Raw genomic sequence first — 21,524 nt, 5'->3', positions numbered from 1 at the left:
ACATGTATGGATTGGTTACACACAGCTTCTGGAGGAGTATGCATTCATTATTGTGGATCTCGTAGGCCATATTTGCTGGTTGAGAATAGCAGATATTTGTCAGTTCACTTTTATTCATCGCAACTGGTATAAGCGGCACTTGTGAATTAGACTGGTCCTGCAGTATTTATCGTTTCGATAAATAATAACGGTAACATGTAACTAACACGTATCTCTTTAAAAGCAAACTTTTACAATAGTGTCAGATTTTAAGTGTATACATATGTTTCTTTGTATTTATTGTTCTTCCCACGTGTGGTTGAAATTTGATAATTTTCCAAGTCCTCGTCGAGCTATATATAACTAACATAGTAGCCCTTGAAAATATAGCTATGGATGCAAAACTTTAGCAAAGTGCAAAACCTAGTGTACAATAGTGCTATCTATGGTTTCTTTCTCAACAATTTTGCACTTCAACTTATTGCTTGTGGGCCAGTCTATATTTCAGGATGTTGCAACTCCACAACAAGCAGCTACAGATCAATATTCAATCATCAATTTCCTCGGCGGATCTGCACCTTACAAACAAGGGTCGAGGTATGGTATAAGTACTGATATCCCCGAGGGGTGCTCGGTGGAACATGTCCAAATGATTTCACGACATGGGGAAAGATTTCCTTCGAAAGGCGATGGTGCCTATTTTGACACAGTGATGAATGCTTTCAAAAGCTACAACAAGCAGTTCAAGGGTGATTTGTCATTTTTAAATGGCTATGAGTATTTTGTTACAAATAATGAGTATTACGAAAAGGAGACAAGTCCAAACAACTCTGAGGGAACATTTGCTGGTACAACAAACGCACTTAGACATGGGGCATATTTTAGACAGCGGTATAACATGTTGTTTGATGGAGGTAATTTCACTGTTTACACTACAAATTCAGGTAGGTGTTATCAAACGGCAAACTTTTTTGCTCGTGGGTTCTTAGGTGATGATTATTCAGATGATCAAGTGGAGTATGTGGTTATTGACGAGGATCCAAAAATGGGAGCCAACTCATTAACACCGCGCTATGCTTGTACAAACTTGGACAATATCAACAACGATGAGATTGTTGATAAGTTTGATAAAAGTTATTTGCAAGACATTTTGGATAGATGGCAGCAACAAAATCCTGGCTTGAATTTGACGACAGCGCAAATATCTTCATTATTCTTGTGGTGTGCATTTGAGATAAATGTGAGAGGATCTTCACCGTTTTGTTCATTATTTACCAACGAGGAGTTTATAAAGAGTGGATACAGAAACGACTTGACTAATTACTATTCTATCGGACAGGGCAATAATTTGAGCACAACAGTGGGATCCCCCATGGTAGAAGCCTCATTGAGATTACTACTCGATGAATCCCCAACGAGCAAGATTTGGGTGATGTTCACTCATGATACAGATATGGAGTTTTACTTATCTTCCATGGGATTGATTAATCCCGAAAAAGATTTGCCTATTGATCATGTGCCATTTCCAAACCCGTATAATGCAGCACAAATGTTTCCACAGGGTGGTAGGACTTATTTGGAAAAATTAAAGTTTAACGACAAGATGTATGTTCGATTTATTATGAACGACGCTGTCGTACCATTCCCTAACTGCAGCAGTGGAGTTGGTTTTTCCTGTGAGTTGGGCCAGTTTGTCAGTATTATAAGGTCAAGATTAGATGGAGTTGACTATTCGTTACAGTGTAACAATTCCGGTCCGTCGAACTTGACTTTCTTTTGGGATTATCTTGATGTACATTATGATGCTCCGTTGATTGATCAGTAAAAGTGATATATAGAGAGGACCTATGTATTGAAAGTGATTATGCAAATGGGATTATATTTTGAAGAGGCTTTATAGACTTTTATAAAACGTATCAGCTATTGGAACTCTCTTGGTTTATCTCCCACGGCTTCTTCCTCTGTGCGGCTGAGGGCTCAGATCCCTGATCGGTTAAAACCACCGGAGGTATTTCTTTTATACCCGGTACTGGTTTCCCCGACATAATCAACTCAGCCAAGTTTTGGTAATTGGATGAATAAGGGGGATCATCGTTGGCTGTAGCATCATCATCCTCTCTTGCACTCTCATCCAACTCGACAATTTTAGCATTCTTGTCAAACTTATCACCATTGTGCAACTTCCATTCTTCAAAGTCCTCTATATTCAAAATATGCCCAGTTTTCTGACAGAAAAAGAACAGCTTGGCTTGGTTTGTAAGTTGCATCTTGTCAAGGTTGGGTATCGACGTTTGCAGGGGATCTTGTTCTTTGATGTTTGTAAGATACGAGTCCAAAATCTCGGTTAATCCTTGTTGGAAGTCTGTATCGGCGGCCCAGTCATAGTTTAGATATTCTTTGTAAACTTCTTCTTGTGGATTGAGCGACATGTCTGTGGTAACATTGCATATTAAAACTCCTGCAAAATGAATTTTTTGAGTGCTGTTTTTTTTCTTTACTTTTATTTCATTGTTTTCCTTCTTTGCAGTAGAACGACTCCAATGGTTAGTTTATCAGGTGTCATTGCATTGGCAGTGGTGCTCCGGATAGGATTTTTCTTGTTTGGCTTGTATCAAGATGAACATATGCCGGTGAAATATACCGACATAGACTACTTGGTGTTTTCAGATGCCTCGCACTATGTCTTTGAAGGACAATCGCCATATCTTCGAGAAACATATCGTTACACGCCAATACTAGCAATGATGCTAGTGCCGAACAATTGGGGGTCTTTATGGTACAGTTGGGGAAAGGTAATGTTCATGGTTGGTGATTTAGTGACAGGTGTTTTGATTGCCAAATTGTTGGCCAAGGAAACCGATTTAACAAAGTCAAAGAAGTTGGTTTTATCATCATTGTGGCTTTTAAATCCAATGGTTATAACTATAAGCACAAGAGGTTCGTCTGAAAGTATATTGACCGTATTGGTAATGCTTTCGTTGTACTACTTGGTTGAAAAGAGGAGTATCTTTGCATCAGCGTTCTGGCTTGGATTGGCAATTCATTTTAAAATATATCCTATAATCTACATACCAAGTATCTTGTTGTGCTTGACTAATAACTCACAACCAATTGTCAATTTGCGCGTATTAAAATTGATCAATTTCCAGAATATCAAGTACATATTTTATACGATTGCAACTTTGGCATTGCTCAATGGGTTAATGTACTTTTTATACGGACAGGAGTTTCTTGAAAATTCATACTTTTACCACATTAAAAGAATAGACCATAGACACAATTTTTCAGTCTATAATATGGTTCTATACTACAAATCTGCATTACCAATCTCATCCAAAATAGACATTGAGAAATTGGCATTTGTTCCCCAACTCTTACTATCAGGGGTAATCGTTCCTTTCATATTTGCAAAACAGGATTTACTATCCTGTTTGTTTATACAGACATTTACGTTTGTCACTTTTAACAAAGTGATTACATCTCAGTACTTTATTTGGTTTTTGATTTTCCTCCCCCACTTTTTATCCAAATCTGATTTATTAACAACAAGGCGATTCAATGGGTTGTTGGTTTTGGTGTTGTGGATAGTCTCACAAGGATGTTGGTTATACAATGCATATAGGTTGGAATTCTTGGGAGAAAACACGTTTGATTATTCACTTTTCAATTCATCATTATTTTTTTTCTTAAGCAATTGCTTATGTGTTGGTGAGTTTATTAAAAGTTTATAGAGAGAGATATAGAACCAGTGTATGTGTGTGATAATCTAAATTGCAAAAATATTTGGTAGGGCGAGGAGATATAAGGATTCACTTTTTTTATTTTTTTTTTCTTCCTTTCTTTTCTGACTACCACATAGTAACCCAAATAAACTCATCGCTCTTTTAGGAAAATGTCTCGAATGGAACTATACTCGCCCGAAGGTCTCAGAATAGATGGTAGAAGATGGAATGAACTTCGTCGATTCGAGTGCCGTATCAACACACATCCCAACTCGTCAGATGGCTCATCGTATGTTGAGCAGGGGAACACAAAAGTTATTTGCACAGTACAGGGGCCCATTGAACCCAGCAGTAGAGCCCAAATGAATCAGGATCGTGCTAACCTAGAAGTCAACCTAACTATTGCCAATTTCTCCACTTTTGAACGAAAGAAACGGTCGAAATCGGAAAAGCGGATGGTGGAAATTAAAACTACACTAGAAAGAACTTTTGAACAACTGATACTATTGCATTTATACCCTCGAACTAATATAGCGATAAACGTACAGGTATTGAGTCAAGATGGAGGAATGATTGCAGCAATAACAAATTCAATTACGTTAGCTATAATTGATGCTGGAATTGCCATGTATGATTATGTAAGTAGTGTCAGTTGTGGATTATTTGATCAATCGCCATTACTAGATTTGAACAATTTAGAAGAGACTGATGTGAGCTCCATCACTGTTGGGGTCATTGGCAAAAGTGAAAAATTAGCATTGTTGCTATTGGAGGATAAATTGCCGTTGGATAGCTTGGAAAAAGTATTGAGTATTGGAATAGCTGGAAGTCATAGGATAAAAGACTTGATGGATATGGAAGTGAGGAAACATGGGAACGCAAGAGCATCTAAATTGGCAAATTAAAAACTTAAAGTAATCTAGTTTGTATAAAATGTTTTAAAACTTTGCATCATCAGCTTTATCGATAAGTTGCAAGTAATAGTAGTAAAAAGCGATAATATGGAAGTGTCCATCAAATACCAATCTCTCATCTACGGAATGAATACCACTATCTTCATTAGGGAGCCCTGGTTGGTACCGATAAATGTTTCTACTCAAATCCCAATAGGACTTGGTGTCGGTGTTTCCCGTTGATAAAAATGGCGCTACAACAAAGGTATCATTCAGTTGGGGGAAAACCAAGTCTTCGTACAAGTACCTTAAAGCGCCACCAAAGACATTCCAGCTTTCACCATTTATGGGCGAGACTGGTGCTGGTTGCAAAGGTTCAACTAAGGAATAGTTGAAGTATCCATTCTTTGCTGGTTCAATTAGTTCTTCACCATTCACAACAAGACCAAGGCTGAACTTTTTGGCAATGTTTTCAGCATGAAGTTTGTACTTGTCGACTACATCTTCAACACTTTCCTCAACTGAAATTCTTGAGTTGACCAAAATTGACACATGCTCAGGTAATGCATTCGACTTGACGCCCCCTTCAATGATATCAATTGCTTGAGATGTGGTGATCAAGTATTTGGTATCGAGGTTTTCTGCCAAGTATTCGACAACTTTTTTATTGGCATTAGTGTCAACTTGTGCTTTTAAGATGTTGCGTCGCAAAGTTTTGTCTAAAGCAGGACTGTGTTCAGCTAAACAGAATAGTTCACCCATAATTGGGTTAGCTTGTGTGAGTAATGGCAGGAATGAATCATTTTCAATCTCGGTGATTAATTGGGCCATTATTCCAATAGACGTGTGTTTAGGGGGCACACTGGAATGACCACCAGGTGTATACAATTCAATCACTGAGTCAAGATACCCCTTTTCTCCAGTCGCAGGAAGAATCAAATTCAATCCTTCTACTTGTTCATATGCTTCGTTGCCTTCATCGATGATTTGCAAAATCGAATCAGGTCCATAGCGTGATAAGAGATGTTTTGATATTTCGGCTGCTCCTGTACCAGCACTTTCTTCATCATACCCAAAAGCCAATATAATGGTTCTTTCGGGCTTAAACTTTTCCTTTTCCAAAAGTAATTCAATTGTAGACAACAACCCAATAAGTAAGTTTTTACAATCAGAAACCCCTCTTCCATACAAGTACTTACCATCATATCCACCTTTAAATGGTGGATAAGTCCAGTGGTCTAATGTTGCCTGTTGAACTGGGACGACATCTTGGTGGGCTGCTAATATAATTGGTTTTTTGTTTTTGTCATTACCTTTCCACGTGTACACCAAGCCCAAGTGATTGATTTTTTCAATCTTCAAATGATTGTGTACCAAAGGGTAAGTTTCCTCTAAATATTGATGAAATTTGATAAATGGCTTCCATCTTGGTTCTGATTGGAGTAACTTGTCTAAATTTTTAGCCGATTTTGGATTCAACATATCATCATACACTTCAGTGGGGACTTGAATTGCTCCAAGCAACTTCTCCCGTTCCTGCTTGTGGAACTTGTCATTATACAAGATGTAATTGAGTAACTTGGGGTTATGGATGTCTTTTGTTGGATCTATTTTTGGTACAATTGGACAAAGACCATCAGGATTATCAGGTTCAGATTTTATAATCCAAGTTGGGAAGGTAAATGTGGTTGACAAGTAAATTGAAATTGTCAAGAGGGACAAAACACCAGATATGAGATGAAATCCTTTCCAGCTGCGTGTTTTCTCATCCACCTTCTTGTGGATTGGCAATGGGGACTTTTCGTTCATTGGTGAGGGGTGGAATGAAAGCTGTTGACTTAATTCCCAACCTTTTGTTTGGCGCGCAATTTAATCCCACACTTTTAAAATGTGTTGCAAATTGGGGCGAGAGAGAGAGAGAGAGAGAGAGAGAGAGAGTATAAACAAAGAGTAGACAAAGGATATGCCTAGAGTAATTCAAAAACCAAATAAAGCTTTGTTTTAGTTTCGTCTAAATTAAATACCAAAAATATACAAAAGATACACTAAGCAAAGCTCCTCTCTAAGCTATCTTATAAAGAGCTTTTGCCTTGCTTCGAATTGATCTGACCAACACTCCAAAAAAAGTACAATTGGTCATTCAAAGTCTTTTCTTTGGCGTACTTTACTATAGGATTTGAAATATCACCTCTCACAGCATAACCATGTACAGTTCCAGAAAACAATGTGATTTCATATCTGACATCATCCAAATCAGCCAATGCATCTTCAGTTTGTTTTCTCAACTCTGGTGTAAATATTGGATCAGTTTCAGATGCCGAAATGATAAGTGGGGTTTTAATTGCTTTCACTTCCTCAATGGTTACAAATGAAGGGTGGGCAATAGCACCAGCATCCAAAGGACCCGATTGAGTCAAGTTTCTCACAACGTATTTAGCACCAAAACAGTATCCAATGGCACCAAGGAACTTTGGTTTAAGTTCATTCTTGACTTTGTCCAAAAACCCATTAACTATAGGTTCAGTGATTTCCAAACTATGGTTCTTCAACCAGCCCTGAAGATCGCCACCTTGTTTAGCAGGATCACCTTTTAAAATATCAGGAATTAAAACTTTGTAGCCATTCTTGGCAATGGCATCAGCAATGAGCATAACATTGTTGAAGTGGTTACCATAAACATCGGTCAAGATGACAATAACCTTGTCGGAATCATCACCAACGGTATAGGTATCTAAACCGTAAATATCTTTAAATGTTCCGATAGCTTTACCTTCGTGGAAAGTACCTTCGGTACAGCATTGACCTGGGGGATTTGAAGCCATTGTGATTTGATATTTATGTGATAATAGGTGGTTGTAAAAGAAGAATTGTGGAAATGTTGGAAAACCGTGGAAATATTTATAAGCCAACAGGAGGGACAAATGATTATGACACGACCGTTTTCGCTCATCGTTTCTTTTTTTCTTAACACATCGCCGATGACAAAAGGAGACACACTGGCGTAAGTCCGATGAGACCAAAGGATAAAGGTAACATAATCATTCAATATGACAGAAAAGTATAATGAGCGAGTGACGTTTTATGGTTGTTGACTAACTGAGGTAGGTGTACCTATTAACCTTTTTGCAGTTTCTGTCAAATCCAGTGTCGTGTATTTTGACGTGGCGTGATTTAACTTCTTGTGACATTATCATTTTAACTCATGTGGTAGCATCAATATTGACACAAACAGAAGAAATATAATCCGCACTTTCCTGTTATGGTAATTATTTTTGACATTAAAAATAAAGGCTTATTATGGACGTTTAGACCCGTTTAGATCATAATTGAGGTTAACAGAAAGTGTACAAACTGGTAATTACTTTGATTACATGTTTGGGATGACACTTATTGTTTGATGTAGGACTGGTATACATGCTGAGAAGTAGTACTAGCAGTAGTGGTAGTGGTAGTGGCAGTGGTAGTAGAAGTAGTAGTAGTAATGTATGTGTGTTAGATATTGCGTGTCCTTTTCATTAAATATTTATATATGTATATTTATTTTTTTTTCCTTCTTCTTCTTCTCCTTCTTCTCTCTTGTATATTGTGAATATTGTGTGTATTGCATAATTGTATTGTGTTGTGTGTTCTTTGGTGTCTGATTTGGGAAATAATTTTTCAACTGACGCTCACCCTCGCACCTACACAGTAGGAAATTTACACGTCAGATCAAAAAAAGAGCGCTACACGGCTACTGTTACTTTAACTACTAGTCCTGGTTCTACTACTACTTCTACTACTACTACAATTTAGTCTAAGCCCACTTCTACTACTTGCCACGTTTAACCTTTCTGCTTTTGATTCAGACTGTATATATATATCCTACCAACAATGTCATACCGTGGTCCGAATCAGTTTCCCAATCAATTTAATCAACAACAACCACAACAACCAAACATCAACATCCCTCCAAGACAACCCCATACTATTGGCCCCATAACCAGTTCAAAATCACCCTTGGAGCAATTTGAACACTATAGTAAAAAAATTGAGGATTTGATTGATGAAAAATTCAAGCCATTGAAACCATATGTGCCAGCTATTGGAAGAGCCTTTTTAGTGGCTACTTTTTACGAAGATACTTTGAGAATTTTCTCTCAGTGGAATGAACAGGTCTATTATTTGCACAATTATAGACACTACTGGAGATGGTTTACTGTTGTGTTTTTGTTCAACAACATGTTGGTCATGACTATTGCTTCGACATTGGTGATTGCTAGAAAAAAGATCAATATTGCTACAGTTGCATTGATCTTTGTTGTTATTGCTCAAGGTATTGTTTATGGATTATTGTTTGATTCTCAGTTCATTTTGAGAAATTTGTCGGTTGTTGGTGGGTTGGTGTTGGCCTTTTCCGATACTATTATTAGAGATAAACGGTCATTGAATATGCCCGGTTTGCCCATGTTGAATAATCAAGATAACAAGAAATACTTTTTATTGGCAGGGAGAATATTATTGGTTCTTTTGTTTTTAGGATTTGTATTTTCGTCAGAATGGTCCTTGGGTAGAGTCTTGATCATTATTGTGGGTATTGCTTCTTGTGCTTCAATAATTGTGGGTTACAAGACCAAGTTTGCTGCTGCTGTCATGTTGGCCTTGTTGTTTGTGTACAATGTGGTTACTAACCAATTCTGGAGCTATGGTGGACGTGATGCTAGAAGAGATTTCTTGAGATATGAATTTTTCCAAGTGTTGTCCATTGTTGGTGGATTGTTGTTGGTGGTTAATGCCGGTGCTGGAGAATTTTCCATTGATGAAAAGAAGAAGATCTACTAGAGAGAGAGAGAGAGAGAAGAAGCATGTATATTTGTGATGAAAAATAAACGGAGCGGGAGGAGGGGGACTCACTTAGACGTAGATTACGGATAAAGTGAATAAATATATATGTATATATATATATATGAGATGCATATATTGTTTATCATCCACTAATAATTTCTGCGAAATCAACTGACTAAGCGAAAATTGAATAAAAAAAAAATGATTTGGTAGAAATATCAACCGGAGTAGATTACCGCAAGATAGAGATCGCCTTCACGTTATGTCGGACAGTAACGAACAGCCTAAATGCCCAGTAGACCATTCCACAAGAAAGTCGTGGCTTTCTAAGCTAACAGGTGGTGGAAACCCCAAGGAAGTCGAACAAGCTCAACCAAAACAAATGCCATCATCATCTCAACTTTCAACTAATGAGCCACAAGTATGTCCAGTAAATCATGATAGTCGATCCGCATGGCTAGATAAAGTATCAGTGGCAGTCACAACGTCTGATTCTGCAATCGAAGTACCCCAGCAGTCCTCATCGACGACAACCTGCGATTCATCAACTATTCCAAACACATCACAAGACACAACCACATCCAACATCAACTTGCCCACTGATCGAGAAATCAGTTCTATTCCACGCACATCATCACACCAAAACTGGATCTACCCTAGCCAAAAACAATTTTTCGAAGCTATGCAGCGTAAAAACTGGAACCCTGATTCACAAGATATGAAAGTCATTGTCCCTATCCACAATTTAGTCAATGAACGTGCATGGAAACATATAACCATGTGGGAAGGTTCGAATTACCAGGAAGCATTGAAGCAGTGTGGTGGTATTACTTTGACTTCATTCAAAGGTGATTCAAAGAAGTTGACACCACGAGCATGGATCAAGCTGCATGTGTGGGGCCAGCCACCGCCTTTTGATCGTCATGATTGGACCATTAATCGATGTGGGAAAGAGATTGAATACGTTATTGATTTTTATAATGGAGATGATAATAGTGGACAAGTTTGGCTTGATGTTAGGCCGAAATTGAATAGTTTTGAAGGAATCAAGTTACGATTAGCCAAAGCATTTGGATTAGATTAACAAGATTTTTTTAATATCATATTTCTAAATAGATATATATATACTTGTAAATATATACACAAACAGCAAAGAAGAGTGAGACTAAAAGTTCACCTTTACTTTTTCACCTCCATCTTTACCGTCACAAATGGTGAAAAAACCATTAAATAAAACAATGTCATGCACGTTTATCTTCTTCCCATAAATTGTCCACTTTGACCCAACTTTTGCATATTCTCACCAACTTGCACATTAGTCTCGAAGTACTTGGCAACACATCTGTCAAGACATAATGATTCCTGCTTGGTAATGTCACTTTCATTGTATGATTTATTTATACATTTCGAATGACATTGCGACACAAGGGCATTGAACATGCCGGTGACCATGTCTAATTCTGCCTCTGCGGCTTGTAATTTGGCCTGAGATGAGATTTGAGGGGATGCTCCACCGATTCCGAACATTTTTTTTTAATGAATTTAGTTGAAGTAGTAGAAGTTTTAGTTGTAGTTAACAGTACCTTGTTGTAGTGGCAATCTCTCTTTCTCTCTCACTTTTTTGAATAATTTTTCATTTGCTGCAATTTTTTTTCTTCTTCTTTTTCTTCTTTCTGTCATCAAATTGAAAGTGTCGTGGGAATTTGGATAATTTGTTTTTCTTTTGATTAGAGAGAGGACTTGTACTCATTTAAGAATGTGGGGGAGAGGGGAGTGGGAGAAAGTATAGCAAACACACTATATTAGAGTTCATTGACTTCAAGTATCCTTTATTCTCTTTAATTACTTTGGCTTCAAAATTTTATCCTAATTTTTTTGAAAGAAATTTTACATTTATGGAAAATGTTAAATACAGAAATGAGATATCAATTGTTTACTTCAATAAAGTTGCAAAATTATGATTAGGTAGAGAAAAGAGAGGTTTCATTTATACTTGTAATATCCCCACCTACAAATGTAGCACCACCATTTAAGTCTAATCAGTGTATTAACTTTTTATAAAACTAAGCAAACTCTATGTATATTCTCTCCATCTTACATTTCAAACAACTTCTCTCCATTTTTCAACCCCAAAATAAATCGCACATCAATACACAAACTTAAGCTCTTCAACAACGGCAACAAATTCAACAAATCTCGATCATTAGAATCATTAATCCATCCTTCAATACCAATAGCATTGTCTTCATGCATGGCATAACTTATAGGCGAATTATCCAAAATCATGACATTCTTCAATTCATCATCGCGCAAGTACCGTGACAAGTCCTTAATGTACCCGACGCCAGGTCGATAACTGCAATCGGATCGGTAATACCGTTTAGTGAAAATATGCGGCTTGATGTAATCAGAACTAGATTGGATCTTGTGTCGTTTGCCCTTTTTCCGTAATGAATCGATAATTTCCTCTTCTAGCCAATCTATTATCGGATCAGCATATTCTTTAACACTAGCGGTGAAGATTTGTAATTCAAACCATTGGCTAATCTGAGTGAGAAAATAATCACAATAGGGTCGCTTGTGAACATAATATAATGATGATACGTTGTTTAATTTAATTTCAATCATTTTTGATTTGGATGCTGGATTAAAAGTTCGTGGTCCACCTCTTGAAAGTGAATGAATTAAAGTTTCATCTAAATCTAATATAAGTATTTTTTTCCTTCTTTTGCGTTGAGGATTTCTTGATAACGGGAATAATCGTTGTGGTGGCGGAATCATGTACCTTGAAAATGATGATGGTGATTTGACTTCATTTGCTAGTAGGTTTTCTTGTTTAATCTGTTCAACTATTTTTTCATCGTATTCATCAGGGTCTGAATCCAAGTGTGTCAGTTTTGATTTCGATGCGGGTGATGATGATGATGATGATGATGCTGTTGCTGGTGATGATGGAGGTGTTGCACGTGTAACTAATGAATCAGCAACATCACTGTCAAAAGAGGTGTCAATTTTGTCATCGTATGTTAGGTCTTGCTTTGTTCTTGCTGGTTTTGGTCCAAAGCCCAATGATATCTTGAGCAAGACAAATGGGAAAATGATGAGGTTAATGATTATTGAAATAGGTTTAATAATAAGGTAATTGGGGAAAAAGTAAATGACTTTACCCACTTGAATGAAAAATACCACAATTGACGATCTTTTGTAAGCTGATGTTTGTGACGGAGTAGGTACATGCTTTTCGGACTCTGTAGTAAGGTTGACTTCCTCTTCCTCCTCTTCCTCCTCCTCTTCCTCCCCCTCTTCGACATCCTCCAATTCTTCATTCTGCTCCACTTTTTCTTCCAAACTTATAGTAGGCGTTTCCTCTCGAGTCGCTGGAAGCCTACATGGCCCTTTAATTGCATTTGGATCTTCTAGTGTCTTGCCATCATCATCATTCACCAGCATTACTTGCTCTTGTTCTTGTTCCGTCTCCTTCCCCAGTCGCTGGTCATCACCGTCATCGTTCGTAGGTGGTATGTCGTAATTGCCCTTTCCGGGAAGTATATTATCAAACGAATTGACAATTAACTTGATTGAGTTCATGTCTAAATGATGCGGTAAGTTCTCTTTCGCTTAGTTGTTGGTTTGGGTATGATAATTTTTTTAAATAGATGCTCAATGATGATGGTCAAACATACGAGTTTTTTTTTTTGGCTTTTTGGCGGGGGTGAAATGTATAAATGCTAAAGGGGGATTATGATGTTGCTCCAGTCAACTGTTGTATAAATAAAAGATACTTTATGCTAATGAATGCAGGTTGATAACGATATCCTTTTTCAATGAGTGCTCCAGGAACGTCTTTGTTTTTTTTTGGGGGAGTGTCTGTTTCTAATCTGGAGAATATGGCTAGATCAATTACACGTGGCGAGTGGGAAAAAACCTGTTGATATGATTTGCCAAAATTGTAATGTTAATGCTAAAAATATGGGGGAGAATGTCTAAAAGAAGACTGTTGTGGTGGACCTGAATGTGAAAAAACTCTTTCTGTCTTTATGCTACTTCCTCTTCTTCCTCTTCTTTCGATGTCAAGAGATGGGTAAACACTTCTTTTTTAGATTTATTATTGTTGATTATGGATTTAATTTTTTCTGTTGCTACTACTATTACTATTACTATTACTATTACTATTACTACTAATCTCAATTATTAACAACACCCAAACACCCAACTATTACACAAAAGAATAATATTTTTTTTCATAAATTTAAACCTTCCCAAATCCCCAAACCCAAACCCAAACCTAAACCCAAAGAAAACAAGAAGCAAAAAAAAGAAAATAGAAGATGGGGCTACTGTTAATGATATTCTCTCCCAATGGAATTCCGGAGTTACCAACTTTCTTCTCTAAAAAAATGACATATGTGGAATATGGCTTTGCTCTTCCAGATGCACTATCTAACACCTTGCATATAGCGCAAGAAGTCCTACTTTTGTTTCTACCTTTCTCAGCTTAAGATTGGTCGTATACTAAACGACCGAGGGTTTGGCGAAATTCTTGTTTATTTTTATTTTTATTTTTATTTTTATTTTTATTTTTATTTTTATTTTTATTTTTATTTTTAACTTCTCGAATCGGTTAATTCCGCTTTCCGCTACGACGTTATTTGCGCGGAACGATCAATAAACATATTGCGTGACTTAAAGATTTTCAATTAGGGTTGCAGTTCTACTTCGCTATATAACCAGACAGGTTGCATAATGTATATTGGCGTGGAAAGTATCATATTTTTCTGTTGGCCCACAACTCGTATTTAATTTTTCTGCTGGGTATTTTTTTTATTTACAGAGTTGGTGGGGCGGCTGATTTTTGATTCTGTTGGTTCTGTTGGTTCTGTTGGTGCGACACTATGAACTTTTTTTCTTTGGGGACATTGAAGTAACTCAACAGAAATTGGAATTATACTTGGATGGGTAAAGGCTTACTTTTGTTCTATGTGCTTTAGTTGCTCCGACTGGCATTTGAATTCAAAATTAATGTCACTACTTCTTCTTCTTCTTCGTTTTGCATTCAAAAGTTCGATACACAATGCCAAAATTAGAGCACAATATTCTTCAGAACAGAAGTCACTTAAACCTTAGATGCATCAGTTTGATATCTCTCTTCCACAGCTTACAATTTCAAACAATGCTTTTACTAAAGGATTTTGTTCTAATTTTAAATGATATCTCTATTGCTCCAATGTTTTTGTAGCCGCTTAGAATACGCACCATCAAAAACACCATCTTCTTTTACAGTAGCAGTTGAGTTTGACTTTTTATGTTGTTATTAGTCTGAACCCTAACCCAAACTCTCTTATCCCCCCTCCCCCCCAGATCAGACAACTTTTAATGATACCCCCATAGGGGCACAAGTCGGTGAAACTTTGATTGACTCTTTAGCATGTGAAAGAAGAAAAAATAAAAGATCGTTGCGGATAGGAGCAGATGTTAAATTTAGTTTAACACCGACTGTATCAAACATACTCCATCACTAAATCTTAACCCGCTAAGAACAAGAAAAACTCCCTCTCTACACGTACCTCTTCCCTCCCTTCTTTATCTTTTCTCCTACATTTCCTACAAAGTTGTACAGACATTAACTCTATATTACCCAGATAACTACTGCTGTAAATCGATTGCAAAATTATTCTCTAGATTAGTTTGAACTAATCTCATGATGTTTGCATCAAAATCAACAATATGTTCATGCTCATGCTCATGTTCATGCTCATGCTCGACATCACCCCCACCCCCACCCCCCGCACCCAATTCCACTACTTCTTCACCTGGTTTTCTCAATTGCAACTGATTAGTATTGAAACTTTTGCAATACTTGCACTTTAACCCAAGCACATGATACGCCACATTTGATTTACCTTTGCAATCGTTGCAACTAATGATGCACCGCCACTCATTATACGGATGCGGCATTGGACTTTGGTCGATTTCCTGTGCCAATATACGAAATTGTTGGTCAACATTGATGATTGTCTTTTTGCACAATGGACATTTATATGAATGTTTGGTCAACTCTTTAAAACAATGCTGATGAATAGAATGGCCACATTTCATAAACACAACTTTTTCCACTGACGTGAATAAGTATTCATGGCAAATGGCACAATTGCAATGCGTAGTATTAGACACACACTTGTGTTTATCTTTTAAATCAATTGAAAGACAAATATTGCACACATCACAATGGAAATAATCTTTATCTAACCCAAGACCCAATCGACATATACCACACTTGTCACAATGATAAATATCCTTGTTGACATCATCATCATAAAGAATACACTTGTTGCAAAAATAATTGGCCAACTCTTGTTCACAGTTGATGCAGTAGTTATTATCAGGCACTTGTGGCGTTTGGCAATGCATACACAAGATATGTTTCACTTTATTACGCACCATTTTGTGGTCTTTGATTACCTCGTCGTGACAAGATGGACAACAAAACCATTTATGACAAGTGGGACACTCCAACTTACAATTGTGTTGGTAGTGCCGACATCCAAGTATGCCTTTAGCACTATCAAAGTACGATGGCATTTGATCCTCTTCGGAAATCACCACCTCATCGTCGTCAGTAAATACATCCTCATCGTCGTCAGCTTCGTTTATATGGGTATCGATACTTTGAACCCCCTCCGTGGTCCTTTCGGTTCCATCACTGAAATACCTTGACTCTTCATCCGTCACTTGCTTTTGAAACCCTAATTGAGATAATTTCTCTTTTTCTTCTTTAAGTTGTGCACTAATGTATTTGTAGTAATTACCCATCATTAATCTTGTCACCAACTTGTTTTTGGACTCTTGATTGATATCCAAGCTCTGTATTGATTTAATTCTAGCCCGAAGAATTTCTTCTCTTTTGAAGTCTTCAATTGTATCTAACTCTGTCAAGCGCCGAACTTCCTCCTCACCTAAAGACTCTATTTCAATATCACGGTTTGGTAGTTCATTTTCTTCAATAGATTCATTTACAACAGATTCTTCATCTTCTTTTCTCAGGGTCGTTATCTGCTTGATTAGACTGGCTATATTAGCTTGTCCTCGAGCTATCATCTCAGTGAGCATAGTGACATCTAACCCTAAACCACTTTCTGAATCGTTACCAGTTGCTATTGCATCATCACCATTATCATCTTTTAACAGTTCATTATCTTCGGCATCACTAGTGTCATCAGGTAGTGTTACCGCCTGGTGTATAAGAGCAGTCAAGGAATCTAGCACGTCAGAATAACCGGTGTCAAATTTGTCAAGGTTTGGCAAGTTGGGTAGGTTGGAAAGATTAGGAAGATTGGATAAACTAGGTAGACTAGGTAGGCTGAGTAGGTTGATATTTTCAAGAAACGATAATCGGCCTATTTGTTCAAGATCATGTGTGAAATCATCGACTTTATCGTCGTCATCAATGGCACCCGAATAATCTGCTTGCTTTGAAGTTACTGCCATTTGGGACTGGTTATAGCTCTTGCTTGCTGTGGCTTCCTAGATCTCTATCTTATTCGTTATCTGTAGATATTTTTCTATTATAGAAGTGCTATCAATGATTCTCGTGTGTTAGTTAGGTTTCGCTTTTCCTTTTTCTTTTATTTTTTTTATTTATTTAAAGTTCTATTAATAAGTTTACTAATTAAGGAACTAAAGAGGAGGGGGGCATACAATGAGAAAGCCTAAAACCGGAGATAAAAAAGTAAAATAAAGAGGACACTATGATAATCCAACCAATTGCAAAAAAGAAACAGACAGACAAACAAAATGCAGATTCTTTTAAAACAACATCAAGAACAAATGAAGATACATACGTTGATGATTAGCTTAGTTTGTATTTCATCTACTTGGTCTACTACTTTTTGAACCTAAGCAAAAGTCAGTAAACAATATATGGATCAAATTTTTTTGCATGTGATGGCAACATATCAGGTCTAATAGTTCCGAAACTAGCTAAACTAATCCATCTCAACTATACCTATTTTACTATTTCTTTCAGTAACAACCATCGGAAAGGCATTAACTTCCAAATGGTCTGCTCTAATACAATTTTGTAGTTTCAGCTTATCACGTGATTAACTCTAAAACTTACTATTTTGTTCGCATTACACGCAAACTTGGCTCTTTTCCCAAAACCAGATAGACATTTAGTATACAACATCATTCTATATACACAGACACCCTCCTAATCAATTTCGACTTAGCTTCACTTTTTGAACAGTGCCCTACCATATTGTCATTTTCAAAGAGAACAAAGGAAAAAGAAAAGAAAGGAAAGGAAAAAAAAGACAAACCAAGAATTCATAACCCTCTTCACCATTGGGTAAAATATTCACAAAAGATGTCACAACAGCCTAGACATAGTACTTCGTCTTTGGAATCATTTACCAGACCAGAATCTTTGGAAGATGTAAAATCATACCCAGTTTCACCGAGCACGTCAACACAAGCTCCAGGTCATTACAAGCCACAGGAGACGCAACACTTTACCCTTGACTTGCATGAACTCGAGACAACAACAAGCTTACCACGGTTCAATAGTAATCTGGAGACAAAGGCAAGGGAAGAACAGTTTTTTGCAGAAAACAACGAGTCCAACGGTTGGATTAATGGATATTCTGTCCCTTACAGTTTGCTTCGATATGGATTAGCTAACGATAGGTCAACAAAGATAGAATTGGATTATGATAATGGCGATCTTCAGTACAACTTCAACCCCATATGTCACTTAAATGAAATAGAGCATTCTGCGTACGGAAGAAAAGATTCTAGTGTATCTACATCCAATGCTTCAAGTGAGGTTTCAGAACAAACAAGAGAAAGAAGACAAAGTTTTATTCTGAAACAGGATGAGAAAATTGATGCTTATTCAGGGTATATCACCATCCCTAAGATTTCATTGAATATTCCCAACCCGTTCAGAAGTGACAAAAAACAACTACGGCTAATGTCAGACGTACCCAAACTTTGTTTTCAGAATTCATTCGTGGTGGGTGATGTGACCTATGTATTTGGTGGATTGAGCACCACTAAATCGTCAACTTTCCACCACGTTGGCCTACCACTGGATGTCGACATTAACAAAGTTTCTGTTCATTTTCCCTACAAAGTGCCCCCATTTGTTGATTCGAAAATGTTAACCACACCTTTCCTACACCCATATCCTCACTTTGTTGCCTATAATGCCATACGAGGAACAGTAACTTTTATCAACACTACGAATTCAAAAGATTTCCCCGGTCATCTACTTTCCATGCTGTCAACACAAATCACAGCAAAACACTATTTTTTCTACGGTGGATTTCAAATCCAAAATTTATCCGTAAAGTACCACGCGGATATCGATCGATGGATTATCAACAAGAAAATAGTCATAAATGAGGATGGATACATTATTGACTCGTCCAATTTGAAGTTCATCAAAATTAGACTAGAACCAAACAAAATGAATACTGCTCTTGGTAAAATAGGGATGGGAGTATGTTCCAATATATATCAGCCACCCAATGAACGCGGTGAAAAAATCAGTGTCGGGGGAGAGTTCAGTCGGCCTTTTGACAATCAAAAACAATCACTGCCACCAGCTTTTTCTGACGCATCTCATAAGTCAAGCCCAAGTGACCATTCGGCTAGCGCTTCGGTCACAAGAAACAATACCAGGAAGACCAACTTTTCAAAAGATCATCATGACTTGAAACGGGATGATGAGTATGAAAGACATGAACAGCACCGACAACTGCCACAACGAGAAACCAAGTTTGATGAACACCAGGCTTGGCGATCAAAACAAGCACCAAGTTTACAACGAATTGTTACCACTCATTCAATCGATTCATCGTTGAGTGACGCAGTAACTAGAACGTCATCTGCATCAACATCTTCCCCCAGCTCATCCAAAATGGACAAAATTAAAAACAAATTTCATCGAACCAATTTGAAAAACACATATTCCCAAAAGGTTCGTGAGAATCGGTCAAATTCAACTAATAATCGTTCTGGTTCAAGTAGCCGGGCAGTATCTCCAGTAATGAATACAACAAATACCACTTCTCATCTAAATCCCGCCAATTCATCAGCCCCATCAGCAACACCGATGTCAGGTTCAACATCGTTAGATTCTGCCGCCGCTGGAGGCGTATCATACACTGGCGCGTCTCCAACAACACCTGCAACCACTACTACTGCTACTAATACTACTACAACGTCATTAAACCCGTTGAATACGACGACATCTTCAATTGTATCGCCGCCAACTACGTTGACTCCTCATTCGGCAATAGTTTCGCCAACGGCTTCAAATCGACCAATCACTCCTATACTTCAGCTCCAAAATAAATCTTCCAGGAGAACAAGCGATAACGGTCCTAAAAGTGGGCATTCAACTCCACCTGACGATGGTAGACACTCGCCCAGGAGAAATGAAAGGGAGGTGTTAGAGTTTGTTCGATCCTACTCAAAGGAAGGCGCAGCCAAGTACCACACTAGATATCACCCTCGAGGTGATGATTATGAAGTCATTGAGGATGACGATGAAGATGGCGACGAAGCTGTTAGTGATCAAGATGCCGACGATTGCTCTACTGATGGAGAAGCATGTTTTGAAACAAGGACCAGATCCTCGAACCCATTATTCAATGATAGTAACATTTTGTCCAACGTTAGTGTATTCATCTTTGGTGGGTTTTATCTTGAAGATGAAGCTGACGCCAATGGGATTCTACATTTCAAGGCTTGTAATGATTTACTAAAGATTGATCTAACGGCAAAAGAAGAGCCATTATCGATATCAAATTTCACATTTTTACCTGATGCATTGGTTTCCAAAATTGGTAGTGATCCGAAGACTTGTGATATAGTGCTTGACAATGATGAAAATTGGCCTACTGCAAGAGGTTACTTTGCTTACTATATGATTGATTACCTGAGGGGATTGGATGAAGGGTGTGCGTTGAATGTGGATAGCTATGACCCGGTCTCGTTTGCGCAAGCGAATGCACAGTCGCAAGCAGACTTTATCAAGAGGAGTGGATCGCCAACAAGTGTTGGTGGCAGTTCAGGCTCATTCCAAGTAGGTGGTGGCGGTGGTGGTATTGTGAGTGGACCCGGAACTGGTGCCACACCCAGTCTTGCAGCCAGCAGCTATGAAGAACCGTCCGAAGTACAAGCATATTTCAGCAAACGATCGCTCATCATTCAAGGTGGATGTGCTGAAGGTAATCAGTTTTTTGCTGACTTTTATCGCTTTGTGTTTGACACATGCAAATGGGAAAAATTCTCCACTTATGCTTATGATTATTTCAACCGCCCACTTAAACCTGGTGCTGATGATGATGGATCATTATACACCAAGAAAAACATGGTTGCCAATCCCGAATTGAAAGAAGCAGAATTACGATGCTGTCACCATTCCTGTGTTTATTATCAAAATGAAGAACGTGATTACTTATTCTTTTTAGGTGGAGTCAAATCGGATCATTTACGATTCTTTGATGAAGTTCCTTATAAATCAGATAAATTTGATGTGTCAAGATTAAGCCGATTGCCATTGATGACGAACAATACCAATACTATGAGAATAGCCGTATTGAATATCCAAACTCAGACCTGGCGATTTATGCGATACTATTATGATATAAATCATGCCATTAGCGAGTCTTATGTCGATAGGATTATAGAACATCCCGGATTGGTGAATGCAAGAATATCTCATTTAGCTGGGTCAACGACAATGATGGGCAAGACATTGACTTTAGCCCAAGGATTGGTGATCATTGCTCCGGAGAAGAAAGATGATTTGGTTCAGTTGAGAAAGGAAATACCTACTGATGAGATGTTATGGGGTGGGATAATTCAATTAACCTTTGCCGGTCTTTAGAGGGAGAGTTTGCTTTAGTTATATATGGCCATAGTCGAAGAACGAATGAGGCGTTGTAATGATACATAATAAGAGGACCATAAAATGGTTCACGGCTAGAGAAGTTAGTTTCATCTACAGTTACAAACCATTCCTTCAAAGGAAGATAAATCTCTCTAATATAAACCTTTGTTAGGCTATTTAATTGTCAACCGATTCAAGGGCAACAAC

The 21,524-nt window shown here is 37.7% G+C and overlaps 11 protein-coding genes across 11 annotated transcripts; 5 read left to right on the top strand and 6 right to left on the bottom strand. All coding sequences in view use genetic code 12, as the record gives it.

Moving 5' to 3' along the window:
* Window positions 1–424: 424 nt before the first annotated feature.
* On the top strand, window positions 425–1,804 carry PHO114 (Pho114p; the record flags this gene model as incomplete). Its single annotated transcript, XM_051818352.1, has 1 exon — window positions 425–1,804. The coding sequence occupies one exon, from the start codon at window positions 425–427 to the stop codon at window positions 1,802–1,804; it is 1,380 nt and encodes a 459-aa protein (XP_051673433.1).
* A 91-nt stretch (window positions 1,805–1,895) lies between these two features.
* On the bottom strand, window positions 1,896–2,408 carry CANMA_000946 (uncharacterized protein; the record flags this gene model as incomplete). The annotated part of the gene is made up of 1 exon (XM_051818351.1): window positions 1,896–2,408. One exon carries the CDS (start codon window positions 2,406–2,408, stop codon window positions 1,896–1,898), a length of 513 nt encoding a protein of 170 aa, XP_051673432.1.
* A 111-nt stretch (window positions 2,409–2,519) lies between these two features.
* Window positions 2,520–4,606, top strand: CANMA_000945 (exosome non-catalytic core subunit; the record flags this gene model as incomplete). The annotated part of the gene is made up of 2 exons (XM_051818350.1): window positions 2,520–3,408; window positions 3,915–4,606. The coding sequence occupies 2 exons, from the start codon at window positions 2,520–2,522 to the stop codon at window positions 4,604–4,606; spliced, it is 1,581 nt and encodes a 526-aa protein (XP_051673431.1).
* A 33-nt stretch (window positions 4,607–4,639) lies between these two features.
* On the bottom strand, window positions 4,640–6,403 carry CANMA_000944 (uncharacterized protein; the record flags this gene model as incomplete). The annotated part of the gene is made up of 1 exon (XM_051818349.1): window positions 4,640–6,403. One exon carries the CDS (start codon window positions 6,401–6,403, stop codon window positions 4,640–4,642), a length of 1,764 nt encoding a protein of 587 aa, XP_051673430.1.
* A 263-nt stretch (window positions 6,404–6,666) lies between these two features.
* CANMA_000943 (uncharacterized protein) lies at window positions 6,667–7,416 on the bottom strand (the record flags this gene model as incomplete). Its single annotated transcript, XM_051818348.1, has 1 exon — window positions 6,667–7,416. One exon carries the CDS (start codon window positions 7,414–7,416, stop codon window positions 6,667–6,669), a length of 750 nt encoding a protein of 249 aa, XP_051673429.1.
* A 1,048-nt stretch (window positions 7,417–8,464) lies between these two features.
* On the top strand, window positions 8,465–9,412 carry ERV29 (Erv29p; the record flags this gene model as incomplete). Its single annotated transcript, XM_051818347.1, has 1 exon — window positions 8,465–9,412. The coding sequence occupies one exon, from the start codon at window positions 8,465–8,467 to the stop codon at window positions 9,410–9,412; it is 948 nt and encodes a 315-aa protein (XP_051673428.1).
* A 265-nt stretch (window positions 9,413–9,677) lies between these two features.
* On the top strand, window positions 9,678–10,499 carry CYT2 (cytochrome c1 heme lyase; the record flags this gene model as incomplete). The annotated part of the gene is made up of 1 exon (XM_051818346.1): window positions 9,678–10,499. One exon carries the CDS (start codon window positions 9,678–9,680, stop codon window positions 10,497–10,499), a length of 822 nt encoding a protein of 273 aa, XP_051673427.1.
* A 167-nt stretch (window positions 10,500–10,666) lies between these two features.
* On the bottom strand, window positions 10,667–10,942 carry TIM10 (protein transporter; the record flags this gene model as incomplete). The annotated part of the gene is made up of 1 exon (XM_051818345.1): window positions 10,667–10,942. The coding sequence occupies one exon, from the start codon at window positions 10,940–10,942 to the stop codon at window positions 10,667–10,669; it is 276 nt and encodes a 91-aa protein (XP_051673426.1).
* A 567-nt stretch (window positions 10,943–11,509) lies between these two features.
* CANMA_000939 (Nem1-Spo7 phosphatase catalytic subunit) lies at window positions 11,510–13,003 on the bottom strand (the record flags this gene model as incomplete). The annotated part of the gene is made up of 1 exon (XM_051818343.1): window positions 11,510–13,003. One exon carries the CDS (start codon window positions 13,001–13,003, stop codon window positions 11,510–11,512), a length of 1,494 nt encoding a protein of 497 aa, XP_051673425.1.
* Window positions 13,004–15,058: 2,055 nt separating this feature from the next.
* CANMA_000938 (uncharacterized protein) lies at window positions 15,059–16,900 on the bottom strand (the record flags this gene model as incomplete). The annotated part of the gene is made up of 1 exon (XM_051818342.1): window positions 15,059–16,900. The coding sequence occupies one exon, from the start codon at window positions 16,898–16,900 to the stop codon at window positions 15,059–15,061; it is 1,842 nt and encodes a 613-aa protein (XP_051673424.1).
* Window positions 16,901–17,780: 880 nt separating this feature from the next.
* On the top strand, window positions 17,781–21,314 carry CANMA_000937 (uncharacterized protein; the record flags this gene model as incomplete). The annotated part of the gene is made up of 1 exon (XM_051818341.1): window positions 17,781–21,314. One exon carries the CDS (start codon window positions 17,781–17,783, stop codon window positions 21,312–21,314), a length of 3,534 nt encoding a protein of 1,177 aa, XP_051673423.1.
* Window positions 21,315–21,524: the final 210 nt, after the last annotated feature.

The sequence above is a fragment of the Candida margitis genome (genome assembly GCF_024628925.1).
Source record: "Candida margitis strain CBS 14175 chromosome Unknown scaffold81, whole genome shotgun sequence".
In the NCBI taxonomy this organism is placed as follows: domain Eukaryota; kingdom Fungi; phylum Ascomycota; class Pichiomycetes; order Serinales; family Debaryomycetaceae; genus Lodderomyces; species Lodderomyces margitis.
Note: the sequence above shows the minus strand (reverse complement) of the source record. Positions and strands in the feature narration are given on the sequence as shown.